The sequence below is a fragment of the Pseudorasbora parva genome, chromosome 7 (assembly GCF_024679245.1).
Source record: "Pseudorasbora parva isolate DD20220531a chromosome 7, ASM2467924v1, whole genome shotgun sequence".
Classification (NCBI taxonomy): Eukaryota; Metazoa; Chordata; class Actinopteri; order Cypriniformes; family Gobionidae; genus Pseudorasbora; species Pseudorasbora parva.
The window spans coordinates 5092267-5117899 of record NC_090178.1 but is presented as its reverse complement, the minus strand read 5'-3'; the positions used below and the strand labels follow the sequence as shown (position 1 = coordinate 5117899).

At 39.4% G+C, this 25633-nt stretch overlaps 2 protein-coding genes across 4 annotated transcripts in view; both read left to right on the top strand.

The window, feature by feature from the left end:
- LOC137082568 (leukocyte elastase inhibitor-like) overlaps positions 1–4952 on the top strand; it is a 31252-nt gene extending 26300 nt beyond the window's left edge. For 2 of the 3 annotated variants that reach the window (XM_067447826.1, XM_067447828.1), the window contains 6 exons: positions 1379–2452; positions 2575–2739; positions 2826–2943; positions 3159–3301; positions 3387–3554; positions 3673–4951. In XM_067447826.1, coding sequence (XP_067303927.1) covers positions 1379–2452; positions 2575–2739; positions 2826–2943; positions 3159–3301; positions 3387–3554; positions 3673–4077 — 2073 coding nt within the window. In that variant the 3' untranslated portion in view covers positions 4078–4951. Of the gene's footprint in view, positions 1–1378; positions 2453–2574; positions 2740–2825; positions 2944–3158; positions 3302–3386; positions 3555–3672 lie in introns of all 3 variants that reach the window. The other variant, XM_067447829.1, reaches the window with a different exon arrangement.
- Positions 4953–16346: 11394 nt separating this feature from the next.
- On the top strand, positions 16347–19295 carry LOC137082570 (leukocyte elastase inhibitor-like). Its single transcript, XM_067447833.1, has 8 exons — positions 16347–16481; positions 16782–16958; positions 17517–17582; positions 17764–17904; positions 17991–18108; positions 18325–18467; positions 18554–18721; positions 18800–19295. The coding sequence occupies exons 2-8, from the start codon at positions 16791–16793 to the stop codon at positions 19199–19201; spliced, it is 1206 nt and encodes a 401-aa protein (XP_067303934.1). The 5' UTR covers positions 16347–16481; positions 16782–16790; the 3' UTR covers positions 19202–19295.
- Positions 19296–25633: the final 6338 nt, after the last annotated feature.

Genomic DNA, 25633 nt, shown 5'->3' with positions numbered 1-25633 from the left:
ATCGGGAGAATCGGGAGAATTCCCGGTGGGCCGCTCTGTCCGCTCATAAATTGGGCCGGCAGACTCGGCTGCTTCCTTTTTCTCTTAATTTTCTCTGTATGTCTATATGTGTTAAGTTACTGTGTGGCTGATATAATAACACCGCTAGTTACACTAGATTTGAATTTAAAGCAGCTGCATTATCATCAGACCGTGCATTAAAAAGTCCTGCTTTCTGTTGTTAGAGCGCTCTCTCTCTCTCTCTCTCTCTCTCTCTCTCTCTCTCGCTCTCTCGCTCTCTCGCTCTCTCGCTCTCTCGCTCTCTCGCTCTCTCTCTCTCTCTCTCTCTCTCTCTCTCTGAACTTTAGCGTGTCACATATACTCGTGCATGTACTTCTTTCTTTCGAGATCTAAACTAATTTTCCACTTAGTTATTGATGTTTTCAATACAGTTTTCAATATGGAATGCATTTTTCCCCCAATAATGCTACTATTGTATGTTTTGTAGCAGAACATATTTCTTATAATTTATTTAATTATTTTATTTATCAAACTGATATGGCTATAAAAAAAGTTTTTACTGCAATACTGCCTTTTTATTGAAATGCAAACTATTTTTTTCGTAATGTACTTTTACTCGTAATGTGATCTTTGTATCAGAAAACTCACTATGTGATTTGTTATTTGGCCACATTTATATTATTTCTATTTCTTGTTGAAACATGTAATAATAAATAACAGGATAGTAAGAACAGATCTGTCACTTAATTTTTAAGTGTGTGTGTGTGTGTGTCTCTGTGTGTGTGTGTGGGGGGGGGGGGGGGTCTTGGGCATAGCCTCTTGGGCTGAAAATAGGTCCCACTCCGGCCCTGACTGAGGTTCAATACAGAATTTAGAATTTAAAGAAGCCCTAAAAAGGTTCTATATAAGGAGAAATGTTTTAAATGAATGCAGAATACTTTCATGTTTTAACAAGTTATTTTTTAGTTTTTTCCTAAGTAATATAATATTGTTTGCAAGTAATTCATAAAATGTGATTAAATTTAAATCTAAATCCATAAAATGATCCCATGATGTGAATGTTCTATATATGAAGCACCTGATGGAACCTTTTATATTTATAACCTGTTATATATTCCAAGTTGCTATTTTTAGAACTTAACGTTCAGCGAAATGCAACATTAAACTGTAAGCACATGTAAAAGTGCTTTCACAAATGGGAAATTGTGTTAAATGAGTTCCAGCAATGCATAAACCATAAACCGCCAGCTATTAATCATTCTTTCTACTCTTTTCTAGTGTATTTTTTTAATTATTCTAATGGGTATTTAAGAATATGATGAAGTTATCCAAATAGTGAGGTTATCTTTATTAATTATCCCATAATAATTTTGTGTAGGTCCTGGGATTTAACAATCCTCTACCTGCACAAGCAATGATGCAGGAAACCCAAGGGAAGGTGTTTGGATGTGGCTTCAGAGATCATACTCCAAAGATGCAGCCAATCTGGGAGCCACAGCTTATATGTGACGTCAAAGATCAGCATACTCCATCAATGATGCAGCCAACCCAGGAGCCACTGCTTATATGTGACGTCAAAGATCAGCATACTCCATCAATGATGCAGCAAACCCAGGAGCAGAGGTTTAGATGTGGCGTCAAAGTTCAGGATACTCCAATGATGCAGCCAACCCAGGAGCCACAGCTTATATGTGACGTCAAAGATCAGCATACTCCATCAATGATGCAGCCAACCCAGGAGCAGAGGTTTAGATGTGGCGTCAAAGTTCAGGATACTCCAATGATGCAGCCAACCCAGGAGCCACTGCTTATATGTGACGTCAAAGATCAGCATACTCCATCAATGATGCAGCAAACCCAAGGGAAGGTGTTTAGATGTGGCTTCAGAGATCAGGATACTCCAAAGATGCAGCCAATCTGGGAGCCACAGCTTATATGTGACGTCAAAGATCAGCATACTCCATCAATGATGCAGCCAACCCGGGAGCCACAGCTTATATGTGACGTCAAAGATCAGCATACTCCATCAATGATGCAGCAAACCCAGGAGCCACTGCTTATATGTGACGTCAAAGATCAGAATTCTCCATCAATGATGCAGCAAACCCAAGAGCCACAGATTAGATGTGCCGTCAAAGTTCAGAATTCTCCATCAATGATGCAGCCAATCTGGGAGCCACAGCTTATATGTGACGTCAAAGATCAGCATACTCCATCAATGATGCAGCCAACCCAGGAGCCACTGCTTATATGTGACGTCAAAGATCAGCATACTCCATCAATGATGCAGCAAACCCAGGAGTCACTGTTTAGATGTGGCATCAAAGATCAGCATACTCCATCAATGATGCAGCAAACCCAAGAGCCACAGATTAGATGTGCCGTCAAAGTTCAGAATTCTCCATCAATGATGCAGCAAACCCAGGAACCTCAGATACCTGATGAATGGCTGGTATGGATATTTACATCAAACACTAACCTCATGGCTTATGATTATAATAACAGCTGTATTTGCTGTAGTGGTACATGTGTATCCTTAGGGTTTGTCTGATTCATCTGATTAAATCCAAACAGAGATGTCCTGGTATGCCAGTACAAGAATATGCTGTATTTTACCCTGAGGACCAAATTCATTCCAGCTACAAGAAGTTTATGAGTGAGCTGAACAAACCAGGAGTCCCGTATGCGTTGAGTATTGCCAACCGCCTCTATGGAGAGCAATCCTACCAGTTTGTTGAGGTAAGACTCGGTTTATTCACTGGAGGTTCTGGAAATGTTCTCAGCTCTAATATCATTTGCACCTCAATCGGTTTGCTATGTTACAGAAATTCCTTGATGACGCAAAAATATACTATGAAGCCGGACTGGAGAAGGTGGACTTCAAGAACAAATCAGAGGCTGTTCGCGTCAACATCAACAAATGGGTGGAGAAAAAAACACAAGGTGAAAACCACAAACTTACTATGAATTTTAAACTTAATCAACATACTTAAAAATAAAAGTTATTTAATGTTTTTGCAGCATTTTAGGTTCAGCAAAAATGTATTTTCAAGTGCCATGTTTGGCTTCATGGATTCTTGAGTTGAACTTTAGTAAAAATATAAAATCAGTCAGTTCAAATCACTGCTCAAAGTGAACAATGTCCATTTATATTTTAGAGAAGATCAAGGACTTGCTGCCACAGGGAGCCATCGATGCGATGACGAGACTGGTCTTGGTGAACGCCATCTACTTCAAGGGAAACTGGGAGAAGAAATTCCCAAAAGAAGCCACCAGAGATGAGCAGTTTAAGCTGAACAAGGTGCGATTTCATGCTTTAAAAAAATATTTTAACATTCATGTTGGAATCTGAGGGGTTATAATGTGTTTCTATTGACGTTTGTCAGAATCAAACTAAACCAGTGAAGATGATGCATCAAAAGGCAAAGTTTACTCTAAACTATATCCCAGAGATGAACAGTCAGGTGCTGGAGCTGCCGTATGTCGGGAAGAATCTCAGTATGTTGATCATCCTTCCTAATGAGATTGAAGACGACACCACTGGCCTTCAGAAGGTGATGTGAATGCATAATTAGCCAGCTGTGACCAGTCAAATGTTAAATATTGTGAAACAGTTTTAATTTTTCATGACTGAACTGTTATTAATCTGACATGTCTCTCTTTATTATCCAGCTTGAAAAGGCACTGACCTACGAGAAGCTCAAGGAGTGGACCGAACCAGAAATCGAGGTTGAACATGAGCTTGAAGTGTCTCTGCCCAGATTCAAGATGGAGGAAAAATATGATATGAAGACTCTTCTGATCAGCATGGGAATGGAGGATGTTTTTATGGAGGGGAAGGTGAACCTTTCAGGCATGACCTCCACCAAAGACCTGGTGGTGTCAAAGGTGATTCATAAAGCCTTTGTTGAACTCAATGAGGAAGGAACCGAAGCGGCTGCAGCCACCGGCGTCGTCTTTCCATCACGGTGTTATATCCCCCCACAGGAATTCATTGCAGACCATCCCTTCCTTTTCTTCATCCGACACAATCCAACCAAGAGTATTTTGTTTTACGGACGCTTCTGCTCTCCATGAGTGAGTCTTGCTGTATGAGACCCTTCCAGCTTGTTTAGGAGGCGATCTGGTTAAAATAAGTAGGAGAGACTTGGGATAACAAACCAACCGGTCATCTTTTGGTTTAAGAAACATTTATATGTGCCAACAGTAACAGCACCTATTGCAATTTACTTGAGAAAGACTTAGTATTAAATAAATAGTTTTAAGTTTGTTTTAAATGTTATACATTATACTAAATTGATTTAGCTTCAAACACACAAGTGTAAGTAGGATCTTTATTATATATTATATTGAAATACATTAATTCCTAATCATTTTAGATCAGGGTCGTTATTATAAACTAAAACAAAAATTATTTAAAATAAAATAAACATTAGAAAAAAACTATAGTTGCGAGGGCAAAGTTGAAGTACTCGAATAATTCAAGCTGAATAAAATATTAAAAACGACAATACACACAACAAAATTATGAAAACGTAATATGTAATAGTATATCAATGTAACTAAAATATGAATGCTTTAAATTTAAACAATGAGCAAAATAACACAAATAAAACTTCATATAAAACTAAACCTACACTTCTAAACCATAAAACATTAATCTTAGAAATAAAATAAAGATATGTTTACATTCAAAGTAATGGACATTTTTTTCTCTTTATATGCACATGCTGGATAAGTGTAAACGTGTTTATGATTAAAGAAATTAAATGCATTGCAATTGTCCTGAGTCTCATTCAGGTTGTGGTTTTGGATGGGCCCACAGATTATGCTTTTATTACTGTATAATCAAATCTATAAGTTTACATAAACATTTGTGTTGTTTCCTGCACTACAAGAGGTCAAATTATACATCCATTCAATGTAAAAGTATCTTCACCATATATGAAATAAATATTTACAATTATTCAATAAAACTTTTTTTGTTTTGTTTAAGTTTTTTTTGTTATTTGACAGAAACCACTGTTACAAATACAGTGGGGCAAAAAAGTATTTAGTCAGCCACCAATTGTGCAAGTTCTCCCACTTAAAAAGATGACAAAGGCCTGTGATTTTAAGTATTTGGTCGCCTACAAAAAAGCAAGATTTTTTAGCTCTCACAGACCTGTAACTTCTTCTTTAAAAGCCTCCTCTGTCCTCCACTTGTTAGCTGTATGAATGGCACCTGTTTGAACTTGTTATCAGTATAAAAGACACCTGTCCAAAACCTCAAACAGTCAGACTCCAAACTCCACTATTACAGAGACCAAAGAGCTGTCAAAGGACACCAGAAACAAAATTGTAGACCTGCACCAGGCTGGGAAGACTGAATCTGCAATAGGTAAGCAGCTTGTGTGAAAAAAATCAACTGTGGGAGCAATTATTAAAATAGAAGACATACAAGACAACTGAATCTCACCCTGTGGGGTCAAAATGATCAAAAGAACGGTGAGCAAAAATTCCAGAACCACATGGGGGGACCTAGTGAATGACCTGCAGAGAGCTGGGACCAAAGTAACAAAGGCTACCATCAGTAACACACTACTCCATCAGGGACTCAAATCCTGCAGTTACAGACGTGTCCCCCTGCTTAAGCCAGTACATGTCCAGGCCCATCTGAAGTTTGCTAGAGAGCATTTGGATGATCCAGAAGAGGAGTGGGAGAATGTCATATGGTCAGATGAAACTAAAATATAACTTTTTGGTAAAAACTCATCTAAAAGAATGCAGAGTTGCACCATACCTACTGTGTAGCATGGGGGTGGAAACATCATGCTTTGTGGCTGTTTTCTGCAAGGGAACCAGGATGACTGATCCATGTAAAGGAAAGAACTAATGGGGTCATGTATTGTGAGATTTTGAGTCAAAACCTCCTTCCGTCAGCAAGGGCATTGAAGATGAAATGTGGCTCTTTCAGCATGACAATGATCCCAAACAGATCACCCGGCAACAAAGGAGTGTCTTTGTAATGGGTCCTGCACACTGTGCGATTTTCAATCCTTTGGGAATGTCCCTTGTCAGACTGTACGAACATGATCCCCTTGTCACACTGTAAGATCTCAGTTGTCATTAATGTCAGACTGCACGATAGTTTAGGCGCGCTAAAAACGGACGCGCGCAAGAAATCTCACCCGGAGCTTTATATCATCAATGAATGACGCGTTGGGTGACAGTGAGCTGCATTACACGCGGGGCTGAAATGCTGGCTACAAATAAATCTCTAGCTCTCGTTTTGGTCATAGTTTGTCTTGAAAAACCGAGATATTTGACTGTTGTCGTAGGAGAAGTCACACTGCAGGATTCTGTGCCAAATCTTCTGACACTGCCAGAATTTAGTCTGAGGTAAAATTTGATCGCAGCACTCATTAATCGGCGGCCGGTGAACATGTCAAACTAACGACCAAAGACGTCAGATTTTAGCCTAGGATCTGAGGAATCTTTTAGGATTTCCTAAATTTGTCTCAGACGGCCAAATCGTTGCCAAAATCGCACAGTGTGCACCCGGCTTAAGAAGCATTTCAAGGTCCTGGAGTGGCTTAGCCAGTCTTCAGATCTCAACCTCATAGAAAATCTTTGGTTTCCCTGCGAAAGTCCCAAAACATCACTGCTCTAGAGGAGATCTGCATGGAGAAATGGGCCAAAATGCCAAACTACCTTGTGGTGACTTAGGCAAGGCAAGTTTATTTGTATAGCAAATTTCATACCCAATGCTAATTCAAAGTGCTTTACATAGAAATTATTTAAAACAGTGATAGCATATGCATGAGAAATAAGAATACCATGTGTAAGAATTAAACATAAAACAAGAATAATTAAAACAGTTTTAAAAAATAATTAAATTAAATGAAATGGTCAAATACACAATAATGGTCTGACATAAAATAAGTTCAGTTTACTTCAGTTTACAGTCTACATACATGTACCATCTTAATTAGAACACCTCTCATTCATTTCTTTCTCAAGCATGTTCATAAAATCCATTTCAATTATTATTCCCTGATTACAGAAAACTTACAGACAATGTTTGACCTCTGATATTGCCAAGAAAGGGTATATAGTAAAAAGTAATGAGATGAACTTTTGTTATTGACCAAATACTTTGCACCATAATTTGCAAATAAAATCTTTCAAAAAAATCAGGTAATGTGATTTTCTGGATTTTTTTCTTATTCTGTCTCTCATAGTTGAAGTGTACCTATGATGAAAACTAGAGGCCTCTCTCATCTTTTTAAGTGGGAGAACTTGCACAATTTGTGGCTGACTAAAAACTTTTTTGCCCCACTGTACTGGTCAAACTCTGGTGCCTATGAAACTCAAAGAATACAGGTTTCTGAAAAGTTTTTTTGGAGGGGAAACCACAGAAAGACAGGAAATTAAACCACAATTTTAATTAGTAGATTAAGTTATTTTTATGAATGTCATATTTGTAATATTCAGTTGTCAAATATTTTCCTCTCTCGCTACCCTTGAACCCTGGTCAGAGGAGGGGATTCCCCAGGTAAAGTGCGCAGTTGCAGTGCCTCCCTGCAAAATGCTGCCACCTGGTGGGGTCATAGCAACTCCCATCCAGGACCTGTGAGCCAACAGCAGCTCTGGCCGCTAAGAATAACCACCACCCTGCATGCAATGGCCACCTGCAAGTCTACCAGGTCAAAGCACTTATAATGTAACGGGTAGTTCTGAGCCGGGTTTCATTGGTGTCGCTTGCATTGTGTCTGAGGGCTTGCTAGTGATTCATTGAGATTCATTAAGATTTCGCTATTCAGTTCGCTTGGCATCCCCCAGGTTTAAAAGCATCTGCTTTAGCTCGGTGGGAGACAGGGAGGCTCCTGTCCGGCAGAGATTGCAGTCCTAGTGGCGAAGGACGAGATAGAGCCAGTCCATCCAGCCGATATAAAATCAGGGTTTACAGCCCTTTTACAGCTAGTTGTACTCAAGAAAGGCAGTGGGTTACAGCCAATCTTGGGTTTGTGTGTTTTGAATAAGCCCCTTCACATCCTTCCATTCAAGATGCTAACGCAGAATCACATCCTCAGCCATCTGGGGATTTGGGTCAACTGGAAAAAGAGCAAACTCTCCCCCATGCAGAGAACCTCTTTTCTCAGTATGGAGCTGGACTTGGTCAACATGACAGCACATCTCAGGAGCAAGCGTGCTCAGACAGTGCTGAGCTGCTTGAATTTCTCCCAGTGAGCCTGCTCGTACAGACCAAGCCTGCAGTCTCCCTCTCATTTACTGAAGCTTTCGCGCCTCGATCGCCCCCCGGTGACCGGTCCCAGTATAGCCGCCCCTCAGTGATTTCTAATGGACGCGAGGCAAACTAAATTATAAATTTACACTTCAAAATGTTTTCCCCAAAGTTAGTTTATGTCACTGAAGGCAGTTATCATCACGATGATTTCATTTCAGGTGTTCGTTTTAAAAATAAGTTTAGTTTGAGTTAGTTATTTGATGCTATAAAAACGGGGTGTGTGACGTCATGATTGACAGCTGAGACTGACGTCTTCTCTGAGTGAAGTTGTCACTGAGGCACTAACGGACTTTTTTCGAAATTTTTGGGAGCAGATTAGATCTTTAGCTTTAATTTCTACATTTCCATAACTGTTTATTTCACACCAACATTATTAATTGTTCTGCATCTGCGAGAGTGTGGGCGGGCTTTTGATATCGCGACTGTACTTCCTGCTCTACTTCCTGCGCTCTACTGCGCAACTCCGGTCCCGAAATCGCTACTGCGCAGACTCGGTCCCAAGATGTCAGCGCCGTGCAAGGCCGTCTGAAAGCTTCAAATATGGCAAGCGGAAATGGATGATGTCGAGTCGTCCATATTTTTTTACGGTCTATGGTACAGACACAAGGAGCAGACCTTGATGGCTGCGCCTTTCTGGTCCATCCAGACCTGGTTCCCAGAACTGACACCCCTCAAAATTGCCCCAACCTTGCGGATTCCCCTAAAGAAGGCCCTGCCTTCTCAGCCACATGGCACCCGCATTCAGACCTCTGGAACCTTTATGTGTGATTTCTGGATGGGATGCGGAGGACTTAGTGGCCTACATCCAGCGGTAGTTGACGCAATTAGGTATTTGTATAATTGGTGTTGCTGCTCTTTTTAAAGATTTCTATCAATGTAAGCAAGTATCATTTGGTGACTATTTGTCTCTAGAATATCTGGGTATTGTGTTAAAAGGTGCTCCACGCATCCTGCTTATCATTATTTACAGGCCTCCAAAATACTCTGCAGGCTTTACTGAGGACTTTACAGAACTGTTATCAATAATTTCCTCCGAGTTTGACTGTTTTGCTATTGCTGGGGATTTTAACATTCACATAGACAATATTGAATCCAGTACAACAAAAGAGCTCATGACTGTTCTTAAAGGGGGGGTGAAACACTCAGTTTCAGTCAGTGTCATGTCAATCTTGAGTACCTATAGAGTAGCATTGCATCCTGCATATCTCCGAAAAGTCTTTATTTTTTTTTTATAATTATATAAGAAAGATGCGCTGTTCCGAGTCTTTCCGAAAAAAGCCGAGCGGGTGGGGGCGTATCGTGTGAGCGGAGCTAAATAATGACGTGTGCGCGCTGCTGCTATTGTGTTGAGTCGAGTGCGTCGTAAAGCTGTGTCATCCCTAACAGCGGGAAAAAACTTTATTCAAAATAAAAATATGGATTTAATCAGATACAGCCATACATCTATGATCCGGAATCAGACCCAGAGGCTGCAGTTGAACAGGAGCAGCAGCAAAAACGACTAGAGCAGGACGTCTCTATGTGGTACAAGTTATACACTAACTATATAATATGCTTAGCGGCTTGTGTTATTTACATATTTATACTTGAATTATATCGTCGTATTTTTGTCTTTGAAGGTGTACATGTGGGAAGTGCAGTTGTGCACGTGTGTTTGCGTGTTTACGCGTGGTTTGTGTAGACAGTAAGCGGACTGGTTTTGCACGGCAGGTTAAGTTAGTGTTTACATAGAAAGACACGGAATAGTAGCGCATTTGAATGAAGAAGCACGCTTATTTAGTTCAACATATTTCCCCACTCTTTGTGTATTGTTGTTTGGAGTGCTTTTACAATACACAAACATAAAGTTACACATATAGTGGCCAGCTAAACAAATGTACACGCACTACACATCGCATGCTCCATTGATCAATTAACTATACGTGATCATGTTTGGGCTACTTGATGAGCATAGGCAAAAACACAGACATTTGAATCAGTCTCACTCACCGCCCGCGGTTCTAACGTTGGGACCTTTATCGTTGGGACTGCTCCATCCTTCAGCATTAGGCGATCGGGAAAATGCGGCGTCGAGCTGGGCCTTGTTTATGAAACAGTCGGCACCGAAATGCAGCGAACAGATATAAACATTCGCGCAACTCAGTTGCTGATCCGGAAAAGCAAATTACATCCACTGCTGCCTTAACGCGGGGTTTTGGGGGAATCTGTGCAGGACTGTCTTGGTCTGGCAACCAAAAACGCACTTTTTTGGTGACATTGTAATTGTGCACATCACCTGTGCAGCAGCCTACGAGCCCCGCTTTGATGGGCGTAGCCTGTTACTTTCGCTCTCTCCCTCTCTCTCGCTCACGCTCTTCCGGTAGAATTGTCCGTACGGCCCATACAAGGAAATTCCGCCCCCATTAACGTCAAAGGGGACGCATGATCGCAAAAAACTTGCCGAAACTTATGACTAACCGGAAGTAGTATTTTTGACAAAGAAATACTCCCATCAAACGTCCACCTTAACTTTTGAAACTTTGTCTATGTTTAGTATGGGAATCCAAGTCTTTAACAGTGTAAAAAGATCAGTATGCATGAAACAGCATTTCACCCCCCCTTTAACACTTTTGATTTGACACAGCATGTAAATGGACCCACACACAATCATGGACACACTCTAGATTTACTTATCAGTAAGGGTCTAAACATTTCATCAATTGTTATTAAGGATTTGGCACTGTCTGATCATTTCTGTATTTTCTTTGATATATCAATCTCTCCTGCCATTGAAGCTAGATCTGTCTCTGTCAAAAAAAGATACTTAAATGAGAACACTAATGTGCTGTTTATGAAGGCTTTATCTCTAACACCAAGTATGGATGTGCATTCCAAGCAAAAATAATATTCGATGATCGCTGGGAATTATTCGAATATTATTCGAAAATCGCATCGATATTGATCTTCTCGTCTTTTTTATACGTCTTAAACACTATTCGCACGGGATTAGTATTATCTAGGGACCTCTGTGATTTAGAAATTACTCCGCCACATCTGAGTTTTGCGTGGCGCGCATTCGCACGGGATTAGCCTGTGATTTTACTCAAATTTACTGACTTATTTCCCGGACATGATGTCAAGACTTCGTTATAGATATAGCTGTATGAAATCATTAAACAGGCATCGATATCGTTTTGATTATTTTATAGTAATAAATAAACATTATTTCGTTTTTTATTTATTACGCAAAACTCAGATGTGGGGGAGTAGCTAACCTAATTTCAGAGGTCCCTAGATAATACTAATCCCGTGCGAATAGTGCTATACTCTGCATTTAACTTAAAATATTTTATTTTGTACAAGAAAACAGAATAGGCTTCAAAATAAACTATGTTGATGAAATATTGTAAAGTGGTCATGAACTATAGGCTACACGAACGACCGTTTATAAAAATAGGCAAAATCAAAAATGAATAGGCCCTATCTCCGAGAAAAGTGCGTGCAACCTATTGGAAGCACGGGTGAGTAATTAGTTTCGTCAGAAAAATAACTTAATTATAGTTAAAAAAACTAAGTTAAAAAAATTATGTAAAGCGACATTAAGTGCATAAACTCTTCTTAAGTGGAAGGAAGCTTTTTTCCCTCACGTGCAACGATAGCCTATAGAAAGCGCGGAGTCATGGGTTAGAAAAATAACAAAATTATCTATATTTTTTAATAGAAAATAATATTTATGTAAAGAAATATATTAAATTAAAAAGTGCTTAAAAGTACACAACTCTTAATGGAAGGAAGCTTTTTCTCTCACGTGCAACCTAGAAACCTTTTAGCTACTTGGGTTAGTAAAATAACGAAATTACAGTTTAAGGATAAAAAATATTTATGTAAAGAGATATAGTAAAATTAAAAGTGCACAACTATTCTCAAGTGGAAGGAAGCTTTTTCCCTCATGCGCAATATAGAAAGCGCAGATGCATCATTAGTTGGGTCGGAAAAATAACGAGATCAGTTTTTTAAAGTAGACAATAATATTTATGTAAAGATATAGCCTATATTAAAATAAAAAGTGCTTAAAAGTAGGCTATACAACTCTTAAGTGGAAGAAGGCTTTTTTCCCCTCACGTGCAACCAGGCTGTAGAAAGCTGAGTCTGGTTCGGCTAAAATAACCTCACGTGCAAGCGAGGAATAAGCATCTTACATTTTTCTCAATGCTGGTTACCGATTAGGCTACAGTAATTCTGACCGAAATTGCTTTGTCGACTTTCTAGCTGTTGTTGTATAAATGGTGATATGTTTGCATGTTTCGTAAAAAATTAAAAAAAAAACAAAAAAAAAACAATGATAGATATCTGTCCACTGGAACTTTATTCGCTATTAATTTAAAATGGTTTAAAGGCTACATATATGAAGAAAGAGAGGGAGAGAGACCAATGATGACTGTTTAATTAATTATGGTATAGGCTGTGTTAACAATTAATTCAATGCAATGTGGATAAACATAAACGAATGACGGCACTAACATAACAATCCGACAATTAGGCTACCATAAATCAACTCCTCGTAGGCTAGGCTATATCATTTCCACTTCATATAGGCCTAGGCTATTTCATGCATTGTATGCGTATTTCCATTTTAAAAAATGAGCATAAACATAGTAGCTACAAAAAATATATATATAGCTATATAAAAAAATCAAAACAGTTTGATTGATAAACAATTGATTAACTTAAGAATAGCCCATTATCTCAACTCAAGCCATAATAATTTTAGGCTATAGGCTTTAACACGAAACATATTAAAGTTTGAATGTAGGCTAAACACGCCACTAATGTGAAAATTAATTCGAACTTCTGTCTTCATAAGTTGGTCATAACAAACTCGTATTATTCAAAAAAATGAGCATGTTCACATGTTCAGGATGAAGACGGGAGAGCAATCTGTTTACAATAAGCCCGGCCGCAGAGAACACCCTCTCTGATGGCACAGACGTCGCGGGCACACACAAGTAAGCCTTGGCTAATTTGGCCAGTCGGGGGTATTTGTGGTCCTTGGTTTTCCACCAGTTCATGGGGTCGACGTGGATGGGTGGGCACATGTCCTGGCAGTACTGATTTAGTTCGGTTGTGTCTGAGACTTGTACATTATAGTCCTCACCAAACAGGACTGCGATCGCAGACGCAGACAGCGAATCACTTCGCGGCTTTTTGGCCAACGGTTGTGTTTCATCGGATTCTGCTAGGCCTATCTCTTCCTCATTCTCTGAGTTGTTCGAGATGAGATCACACACCTTGGTCTGCACAGTGCGCTTAACTTCCTCAGTTGCGAACCTCAGGTGTTTGTGTCTAGGATCCAGGAAGGATGCGATGTATGCAACCTTGGACGCGCTGCTGACATCTGCAGGTGCAAGTCGCCGCTCCAGTGACGTAGCCACCGTTTGCTTGAACTGAAAGACTTTGGGAGACTCTCCTGGTTTTTCTTTTAGGTGTTTTGACAGAAGAGTTGCTGTCACCGGGTAAACCATGGAGATGGATACACCGGATTCTCCACACAAGGCAGTGGTGGCACATTTAAGTGAGTGAAGCACTGGTAAGAGTTCCTCCATAACTCCCTAGCTATCATCAGCCAGTTCGAGGGTTCGTGCATCTGATAGTTTAGTGAAAGCTCTGCCTGATAAGACAGCAGATATTGCCCATCTTTGCTCTAATAAGCGCTCGAACATGTCATGAATAGAATTCCACCTAGTTCGGCAGTACTGCATTAATTTGTGCTCAGGCAAGTTCTGCAGTTGCTGCTTTTGTTTCAGCGCTTGTGTCGCAGTTGTGCTGTGATGCAAATGAGAAACAAGTCGACTGGCAGATGCAACAACATGGTTTATGTGCTGAAGCTTGAAACCGTCATTTGTAGCGAGTTGGAGTGTGTGTGCAAAACAAGGCTGAGAGTCCCACTCTAACCATTCAGTGTTCGCAAGAACCATGTTACTGTTATTTTCGCATGTTGTTATTTTCCCGCGTAGTCCCCAGTGGTCCATAGCAGTAGAAAGCGTATTTGCCAGATTTTCAGCAGTATGGCGCTTTGGCATGGCTTTGGTCTGCAGAACAGCACTGTGGATTTCCCAGTCAACTATATAATGACAGGTGACCGTGATGTACGATTCGGTTGTAAGCGCTGTCCATGAATCTGTCGTCAGTGCCATTTTTTCAACTATCCCTAACTGACTGTGCAGCTCCCTTACATGGTCATCAAAAAGTTTCTCCAGTCTGGCAGTGATCGTCTTTCTAGACGGGACAGTAAACTCGGGTTCTACAAACTCCATCAGACTTCTAAAACCCTCTCCTTCTACAAAGCTGATCGGAAGCATATCTTTAGCGAACATCTTTGTGATGAGGACCGTTGTTTGCTCTGCCCGTCTAGCATCCGACTTGGTTGATCGGATCATAAAACTAGCCACTGATTGCTGCTGACCTGTGGATGGACCTGCTGGGTGCTTTGCTCTCAGATGACTGTGCATTGTAGTGGTTGACCTATGATAAGCAAGCTTCGCATGGCAGAGTTTGCACTGCACTTCTTTTTCATTGATTTTATTATGGGAACTCCACACAGAACTCTTATTCGACATTGTGACTCTACGTAGTGTGCGTATGAGACGATGTGTTCTTCTTCTGTTGTGTGAGAATTGATTGACAGCTTTTACGTGCGGTTTTAACAGCGCGCGCCACCCGCTGGTTACATTAACACGTCACCACCGCATCAGCGCCGCAAACGTGAATTTTTTTTTTAGACGACAATCGCACAGCCTATTCAATATTCTATAATTAAATCAACTAATCGAATATTCGAAAATCGTGACTCATCCCTAACACCAAGCATATCTGCAGACTCTGTTGATTTTCTCCTTGACTCCTTTAACTCAAAAGTTAAGAGTGTAATTGATGATATTGCTCCTCTAAAAGTCAGAAAAAAGAGTACCAAACAAAAAGCATCTTGGAGAAACTCAACAGCAGTTCAAATAATGAAAAGACAATGCAGAAAATCTGAACGCATGTGGCGGAAGACAAAACTTGTAGTCCATTATAACATCTATATTTTTGCTACTGTCGAGAGACTAACAAACCCCCCGAGTCAGACTCCTAGTGAAATGCTCTCAGACAGTAAATGCAGTGAGTTTGCTTCCTACTTCTCCGAGAAAATCAATAATATCAGAAAGGTGATCAGCACATCCTCTAGTTGCTCTGGGGTCAGTCAGATCAGACCAAACCCTCGGAAAATTACCATGTCAAATTTCGAAGCTACTGACTGCAAAATTTTAGAAGACACAGTACAGCATCTTAAAACATCAACCTGTGCCCTAGACACACTCCCCACTTCTTTTTTCAAAAGTGTGTTTAGCTGTTTAGAAGCAGATCTCCTAGAAGTGGTGAACTCCTCACTTCTCTATGGGACTTTTCCAACCACCCTTAAAACTGCAATAGTTAAGCCTCTTCTGAAAAAGAGAAACCTGGATAACTCCATACTGAGCAACTACAGACCAATCTCAAATCTCCCCTTCATAGGCAAAATCATTGAAAAAGTTGTTTTTAATCAGCTGAACAAATTCTTACGCTCGAATGGATACTTTGACAATTTTCAATCTGGTTTCCGACCACACTTTGAATTGCCATTGGGTATGAAATGTGCTATACAAATAAACTTGCCTTGCCTTACCTTGCCTTGCCTAATTAAAACAGTATAATAATAATATCAGTTAATAGTCTGTGTTTAGCTGAACCACCCATATAACAAACAAAACAAGCCCTGAAAATGTAATAATTACTGAACATGATTAGTTAAGTGCATCTGATTGGGTTATACTTTCAATAAAACATTTGCAATGGGTTTATAAAAGCTATATTTTTTATTTTATTTTATGTTTCGCATGTTTGGTATGAGTTTGTGTTGCCTTTCCTCTGTTCTGACCAGCAGGGGTCACCAACGTGTGGTGTTTCGAACACAGTGAATCATTGTGCAAAGCAACTGGTTCAATTGATTCAAAGCTTTGAAAAGCTTTGTTTCTTCCATCACTGCTGCAAAATGAGTTACTCGAGCCGGGCTGGTGAGGTTTGGAGGATGGGCTCTCCAGGGCGAGGCAATATTTATAGAGGCGGAACTTATAGCAGATCATTCATTTTCCTCAGACACACGGAGAAACTTCCTAATTCCTGCTGAATACTCTAGGTAATGCTGTTATCTAACGTCTCTATTTGTTAGAAGTACCTTAATACAATGTACTGAGTAAAGCAAGTCTACTAGAACAGATTTCTACATGATGAGTAATGATGAAAATGAGGCAAACTGTTAAACTACTTTTCTGATTTTAACAAAACTGATGCATATGAGAGAAAAGCATTGATTGACTGCTTATTCGACAAGCATGTGATGTTGTTTACATTGGAAAGTTTGGGATTTAAGCAGAAAACATCCTGAAAACCTTTTCACTTTGTTATGCTGATCATATATTTCTCTTCTCCTTTCTAGCTTGTGAAAATGGAGCATTTGTCTGCAGCAAACGCACAGTTCTCCCTCAACCTGTTCAAGAAGATCAGCGGAGGAAACGCATCAGGAAATGTGTTCTACTCTCCTGTCAGCATCTCCTCGGCTCTGGCCATGGTCTCGCTCGGTGCAAGAGGAAACACTGCAGATCAGATGATTAAGGTAATCTCCAGGAAGTGACTCAAGCCCTTGCACAACAAGCAAGATCTATCCAGCTGCAGGCCCACAACGTCGCAGTTTCAGAACCACAGCCACAAAACCGAAACTTGGGGGCAGGGCTTAAACAGTTGCTCTACCGACACACCTCATTTTCATTTGTTAAATAGAAGCTCTATTCACATTGATTTTGATTGGATCAATGTCAACAATATTTAACAATACTTTTCTGTAATATGCATATCATGATGTACAATATTACTTAGATACTAGTACTTATTTTGATAGTGAATAGTAACAATTATTATATTAGTATTAACACATTTAACAGTTTTACCATTGATTTCTTTGTTGATCTTTCATTCAGATATTAACTATTCAGTTCTGACTAGTTTTTAATCCAATTGTGACTTATACATATTTATTAGATACTAGTACTTATTCATTTAGGTACTGTGTGAAGAATTTGTTTGACATAATCAGTTATTTGCTGTCATTTTAAACTTTTCTAGTTTAAAAGTTAAAAGTTATCTTTATTAATTCTTCCATAATAATGCTGTGCAGGTCCTGGGCTTTAACAATCCTCCACCTGCACAAACCCAGAATCCTCCGACGCCTGCTGAACTCAAGGTTTCGTATGAATATTTACCTCATATGCCTTCATCATTACATTTTCATCAACTTAATGAGAACGTTCTTCAAACATATTTTTGTTAGGTGGGAACCTCATGACTATGATTGCACGAACTGTTGTATCATTTGGGTTCATCTGATTAAATCTGATTAAATCTGATATTGTTTATGCAAACAGAAATGTCATGAGGAAAAAACTGAGGACCAAATTCATTCCAGCTTCAAGAAGTTTATGAGTGAGCTGAACAAACCAGGAGTCCCGTATGCGTTGAGCATTGCCAACCGCCTCTACGGAGAGCAATCCTACCAGTTTGTTGAGGTAAGACTTGGTTTATTCACTGGAGGTTCTGGAAATGTTCTCAGATCTAATATCATTTGCACCTCAATCGGTTTGCTATGTTACAGAAATTCCTTGATGATGCAAAAATATACTATGAAGCCGGACTGGAGAAGGTGGACTTCAAGACCAAATCAGAGGCTGCTCGCGTCAACATCAACAAATGGGTGGAGAAAAAAACACAAGGTGAAAACCACAAACTTACTATGAATTTTAAACTTAATCAACATACTTAAAAATAAAAGTTATTTAATGTTTTTTGCAGCTTTTTAGGTTCAGCAAAAATGTATTTTCAAGGGTCATGCTTGGCTTCATGGGTTCTTGAGTTGAACTTTAGTAAAAATATCAAATCAATCAGTTCAAATCACTGCTCAAAGTGAACAATGTCCATTTATATTTTAGAGAAGATCAAGGACTTGCTGCCACAGGGAGCCATCGATGCGATGACGAGACTGGTCTTGGTGAACGCCATCTACTTCAAGGGAAACTGGGAGAAGAAATTCCCAAAGGAAGCCACCAGAGATGAGCAGTTTAAGCTGAACAAGGTGCGATTTCATGATTTTAAAAAATATTTTAACATTCATGATGGAATCTGAGGGGTTATAATGTGTTTCTATTGACGTTTTTGCAGACTGAAACTAAACCAGTGAAGATGATGCATCAAAAAGAGCAGTTTCCTCTGGCCTTCATCCCAGAGATGAACAGTCAGGTTCTGGAGCTGCCGTATGTCGGGAAGAATCTCAGTATGTTGATCATCCTTCCTAACGCAATGGAAGACGACACCACTGGCCTTCAGAAGGTGATTTGAATGCTTAATTAGCCAGATGTTTTCATTACTGAACTGTTATTAATCTCACATGTCTCTCTTATTATCCAGCTTGAAAAGGCACTGACCTACGAGAAGCTCATGCAGTGGACCAAACCAGAAGTCATGCGCCAGAGAGAGGTTGAAGTGTCTCTGCCGATATTCAAGATGGAGGAAAAATATGATATGAAGACTCTTCTGATCAGCATGGGAATGGAGGATGTTTTTGACCCACAGAAGGTGAACCTTTCAGGCATGACCTCCACCAAAGACCTGGTGCTGTCAAAGGTGATTCATAAAGCCTTTGTTGAAGTCAACGAGGAAGGAACCGAAGCGGCTGCAGCCACCGCCGCCATCATGTTTCTGTGTTATAAACCCCCACAGTACTTTAACGCAGACCATCCTTTCCTTTTCTTCATCCGACACAATCCAACCAATAGCATTTTGTTTTACGGACGCTTCTGCTCTCCATGAGTGAGTCCTGCTGCATGAGACCCTTCCAAATGAGTAGAAGCGACTTGAGACAGCAGCCTAATATTCCCGCTGCCGTCTCTATAATAATGCAAAAATACCCCAAAAATTCACTTGTTCTTGACCGATTATTCATAGTGTGCAGAGTTATTTTACATTTGATTAGTTTCTGTACCCGAATCTCTAAAATCTTCAAACTGCTTATTTCAGTTGTTCAAATTTGAATGATATCTAAGGTTTTCTATCTCATTGGAATCAAAATTAGGAATCGATAAGAATTGGAATTGTTAAATTATACCCAATAGGAATAAAAACAGCACATTTTTATTAAAGTGCTAAACATAAAAGAAGAAGAAAATATATAAATGATACAACTGCCACCTGTCTATCTGTCTGTGTGTGTGTGTGTGTGTGTTTCGTCTTACAGTTATTTTGATTCTGTCATGTTTCCTAGTCAGGGTAACTGGCATTAGTTAAAGCTGCAGTCCGTAACTTTTTTGGGTTAAAAATTATCCAAAATAATTTTTTGAGCAAGTACATAACCAGCCAGTGTTCAAAACTATCTGCTTACCATAGCTCGATTTACAGCAGTAAGCTTGTAATAATATTTTTTATTCCAGTGGTACTGGTGGATTTTCCCGGGAAATTCAAGCATATGTTTGCGTCATTACGTCACATCTGTACACATAAAGAAGGAGTCCCGGTTAGCAGTCTATCGCATGTGAGGATGTTGGAAGTGGAGATAGCCTTTTCTCACACCACTTGATATAATTAAACTTAAAAGGTTAAAACTCCAAAAAGGTTCAAACGACAGTCACCAGTGACAACTGGAGGTTCATCCGTTGTAAAATGCAAAAGTCTTCGGATTTCGGAGTGGAAAAAAAAGACTTCACCCCGGCGATGCGAAAACAAGGATAATTAAAGGTGGCGTAAACTCTGTGTTTTGAAGGGTTTTTTCAGCTTTTTCTCTGCTGGACAGGTAAAACATTTCAATGGTTGAATTAGGCTATGCAACAGTAGCAAACCTGTTCGCTTAATTCATGCAGTTAAGGAGTTTTCCTTTGTTGTTCCTTTCTCGTTTTGCTATGTGCTACCCGTCATTTCTGCGTTCAAATCGGTTCAAATGCAGCGCTGCCTTCCCGGAATGCTGTGCTGAAGCATTGAAGTATGTCTATGATATACTGAAGTATATCTTGATATCACAGATAGGAATAAAGTGGAGCGCGGCGCGTCATAAGTGACCTCTCTCGCTCTATTCACATACGCGCGCACCCTACCGGGAGAAGAGCCCGTACGGCCCATACAAGGACCTTCCGCTCCATTAACATCAAGCCGAGCCATACTCGAAAAAAACTCTCAGACGCTTGTGAGAAACCGGAAGGAGTATTTTTGACACAGAAATACTCCATCAAACGGCCAACATTAATTTTTGAAACTTTGTCTATGTTTAGGATGGGAATCCAAGTCTCTAACAGCTTAGCACTCTAGTTTCAATTCAGCAACACACTTACGCCTTTATGCAACACACTTGATCCTGCATACTACACTCTATTTTATACATAAGACACTTCGTTCAAAAATGAAATCTCAGGGTGCCATTTGGAAAACACATGTATCCAAAATACAATACACATCGTGCAATTACAACCACTCAAATACATACCTGAAGGCACTTACTTGCAAAACTGAACACCAATCAGCCAACCACAAATAGGCTCAGTTAAGCCATTTTGAGAACTTTGCAAGCATTGAGGGAGAGGGAGAGGGAGAGGGAGAGGGAGACAGAGAGAGAGAGAGAGAGAGAGAGAGAGAGAGAGAGAGAGAGAGAGAGAGAGAATATAGAAAGAATCTATATACACAGAACAATATTTCCGATCTCAATTTGACACAGATGTGAATGGTTTCCCAGTGTAGTGTCATGTAAAATACATTTTAAAAAATCATGACCAAAGGAAGTAGACTAAATAAATGCATGTGCATGCACACACACACACACACACACACACACACACTAGCCCATATATATATATATTATATATATATATATATATATATATATATATATATATATATATATATATATATATATATATATATATATATATATATGTATGCTGCAAAACAAAAGCCAAATACAGAGCTGCCAACTTTTCAAAAAAACTTAGAGTGAGATTTGGTGGTGCCAACCAAAATGTTGCCGTACAAAGCAAAAATTGCAAAAAATAAATAAACAAATAAATAATAATAATAGCTCTCTCTATATATGCATCTGCATTTAAATGGGGTACTCGTTTGTTTTTTGCATCTATATGGCGGTTTGTATACATCCTATAGACACACACAATTTTAAAGCACTATAGAGACAGTGGCGTAACTTAGTAATTACGGATCCAGTGAGGGTATGACAAAAATGGTAAAACTTTAGTTTAGGGTCCAATTCTATATTAGGATATTGGCTGTTTATTGCTACTTATAAATCAAATATTAAGGCCTTATTCTGTATAGGACCTACATCCCTTAATCATAATAAAGGCACAGTTTTATAATCACTGAGATTCCAAATGTGAGGTAGTTAGGGGGGTTCGGGGGCATGCACCCCCGAGAAAATTTTGATTTCTATGATCTACATATGTGCATTTTAATATGTTCTGAAGACCAAAAAAATTTGATAACAATAGCTTAAAAACCATGTCAAGGACAATTTTCGTCAGTGAAGAAAGTAAATCTGGTTAACTGATATTTATGTTTTATGAATCATTTTTGCAGACACGTTAATTTATTGAAGGCTACTGGGAAAGGTGACTACGTTTATTAAATTAATTCACAATATGCACACATTCATTAGGCTACTAATCTTATGCCCAATACAGGCAGAAAAAAACTGAGCTATTTAATTTACTGAAGGCAACAAATGGAATTGATTTAGACCATTTTAGTTGGCCGCCCATGATTCAGACCAACTAAAATCAGTAGCTTAGTTTGGTATAGTTCTTTTTGCGTGCATCTCTCTCCAACACACACAGAGATTCGCGATTGCACTGGACACGTTTTAAGTGCAGGCATATTCTCTGAGTGAGCCCAGAGAAAAATCTTCCAAGTGCAGTATCTGAGAGCGCACGCAGAGTTCTCGCGTACGAGCAGGGAGATTCGCTCTCGGCACATTACATTCCGCGCGCGAGAAGAGAGAAATTTGCGCTCGCGCATTATATTCCGCGCGCGAGCAGAGAGATTCGCGCTCGCGCACTACATTAATGTACTTTCGCGCTGCAATAATGCGTTCTCGACGGGGCATCCCAAGATAAGGCGGGGCCCTAGGCGACCGGCTCTGATTAAGAGTTGCTCATCAGGTAGATCTATAGATAAACTTATCTTTCAGGCATTTGACCGACAGGGTTGACACTTCAGCGTGAGAAATAAGGGGTGTGGCGTGTGAGCGTGTGAAACCAATCAAATGCGTGTGTCTCACGGCCAATGCGTGAGAGTTGGCAGCTCTGCAAATATATTACCAGCCTCATTGGACGAAGTCAATTAAAACTGTTCCCACATTTCACAACACCCTCTCTTTGCAACAGATTCCATGACAAAGTTTTGCAGCTCTCCTAAACTTGCGCAATACAACAAAAAGTTCAATGCAACGAAAGGGCGCGCCCTGTGTCAGGCATTTTGAAATATTCTGAACAGTCACATGGGTGGATCAGTGAAACAAAGCTTCGGACAGCACAGCATTGCTCATGTAATTTGGAAAGAACGAATCAAGGATCGATACAACGTTTCACTGAAAATCGGTTAAAAAAAATTGACACATGCTTTGTAGCGTTGGTGTCACTGTTAATATCACAATAACAAAAAAATGTTTTTAAAAATAAAACACTGTGCCAAATGCCAGACTATATACGTTTCTAGGCTAGATTTTAAAAAGCAAGTGTTTGAGCCTGTCTGATATAGTGGGGCAAACGATTCCCGAGCTTCGGGGCCTCACTGCAAATGCTCGGTCACCCCTGCTCTTCAACTTGTGGATCAACTAAAAGCAAGTGGTCAGCAGATCTAAGTGCTCTTAACGAAGCATAAAGCTTAATCAGGTCAGAAATATATTTAGGTGCTAAACTATTAAACAAACACCAAATATAAAAACAAACATCCAATCTTAAAATGAATCCTGAAATGGACAGGTAACCAGTTTTCGTATACCCGTCAAAAGACGAGCTGCCGCATTCTGGTCACAAGTCTTTAAAAGATAAAGGATTTCACCTTGGTGAGTTGTCTCAACTGGAAAAAGCTAGAAAGCTAGCTTCATTGTTCTAAGCGTGTAATCAAGATCTTATGGTCTACAGCAGGGGTCTCAACACGTCGCTCGCGAGCTACCAGTAGCTCATGGCCTGATTGGAGGTAGCTCGCCAAGATGTAGGCTACTTTGTATCTAATCAGAGTGAGCTAATTTAGACTGACTTAGAATTTTTTATTTATAAACAAATGTAAACGTAAACATGCAAATGTAGGGTTGTCACAAGTACAGTTAGGCTACTTTAGTACGATGTTGGTAGTGAAATTTAAAAAAAAATGACGATACCAGCATTTCTGTATTACCGGTTGTACCGACTCCCGAGTATATTTGGTACACGCAGCTTTCGTGTTAATCCAAGCGCAGGGCTCCAAACTGTAGCCGAATATATACTAGTGTCTGTGAATTTTAAACTGCAAATTACTATTTAAATATTACTCCTGCAGATTTTGCGTCTCTGCGTGAATAACACTCACGCACACACTCGCGTCTCTGCCGTGTGCCAATATGAGGACACACGGACGCAAAAACTGTCACTTCATGAGAATTTAACGTTTCATTTAAGTAAGCTGTCATATGAACACAGACACTCAAAGGTCTTCATGGCCACCCGTCATAATAAAAGTTTGGTTTAATGTAAAGTTTAACGTGGAGAAATTGACAGAATATATTAGGCTACTGTTGCAGCCTATACAGTAGATGTAACTACATCTCTATGTAATAATAATACGTCTCTACTAATAATAATAATTATGCCTAGATGGTTCCTTATTTTTCACTTGATATTTGATGTATACACAATGATTATTTTTTAAACAGCATACAGCCTTTAAATGTTTATGTATGATTTACTTATAATGATTAGCATTGTAAATAATAAACGTTTTAAATGTAATTGATTTTTTTTTAAATAGTAAAAAAAAAAACATTTTGCTGTGGTACCAAAATTGGTACTGACTACCATAAAATGTTTATGGTATTGGTACCGACTACTGGAACTTCTACTACACTCTTTCAGGTGTAAAACAGTTGTGATTGTTGTTAATATGAGAATTATGATGCATTATGTAAGAGTTTTAAGTATTGTAGAACATGAGTAGCTCTTGGCGACTTTTATTTTTAAAAAGTAGCTCTCAAATGAAAAAATGTTGGAGACCACAGGTCTACAGTATCAAATGCAGTCAATATGTCTAAAGTAAAATTAAAACTGCACACTACCCTAAGTTAATATCAAGTAACAACAAGTCATTAAAAAACCTTCAACAGTGCAGTTTCTGTGCTATAGTGATTTAAAACCAGACTAAACACTTCATGAATACCATGTAGATCCAGATATTAATTAAATAGTTCAAATATGACCTTCTCCAGTAGTTTGGAAAGAAAGAGAAGTTTCGAGATGAGCAAAAACTGATGAATCTAAATGAGATTTCTTGATTACTGGTTCCACTGCTGCATGTTTAAAAGACTTAGGTACAACCCCCGAGGCCAGGCTACTATAATAATTGCTACACTGTAAAAAAAAATCAGTTCTCCAATTGAAAGTGACTGATCACATCTAAATTTTTCAGTTGGCCAAATTAAGCCAGTACATGTCCAGGCCCATCTGAAGTTTGCTAGAGAGCATTTGGATGATCCAGAAGAGGAGTTGAAGAATGTCATATGGTCAGATGAAACCAAAATATAACTCTTTGGTAAAAACTCAACTAAAAGTATGCCGAGTTGCACCATACCTACTGTGAAGCATGGGGTTGGAAACATCATGCTTTGGAGCTGTTTTCTGCAGGGGAACCAGGACGACTGATCTATGTAAAGGAAAGAATGAATGGGGCCATGTCTCGTGAGATTTTGAGTCAAAACCTCCTTCCGTCAGCAAGGGCATTGAATATGAAACGTGGCTAGGTCTTTCAGCATGACAATGATCCAAAACAGGCCACCCGGCAACAAAGGAGTGTCTTTGTAAGAAGCATTTCAAGGCCCTGGAGTGGCTTAGCCAGTCTTCAGATCTCAACCTCATAGAAAATCTTTGGTTTCCCTGCGACAGTCCCAAAACATCACTGCTCTAGAGGAGATCTGCATGGAGAAATAGGCCAAACTTTCAAAAACTACCTTGTAGCGACTTAGGCAAGGCAAATTTATTTGTATAGCACATTTCATAC

Coding starts and splice junctions, on each gene's coding strand:
- LOC137082570 (XM_067447833.1), top strand. CDS start 16,791: ATGGAGCATTTGTCTGCAGCAAACGCACAGTTCTCCCTCAACCTGTTC. Junction 17,583..17,763: donor CGACGCCTGCTGAACTCAAG/GTTTCGTATGAA, acceptor TTATGCAAACAG/AAATGTCATGAGGAAAAAAC. Junction 18,722..18,799: donor ACACCACTGGCCTTCAGAAG/GTGATTTGAATG, acceptor CTTATTATCCAG/CTTGAAAAGGCACTGACCTA.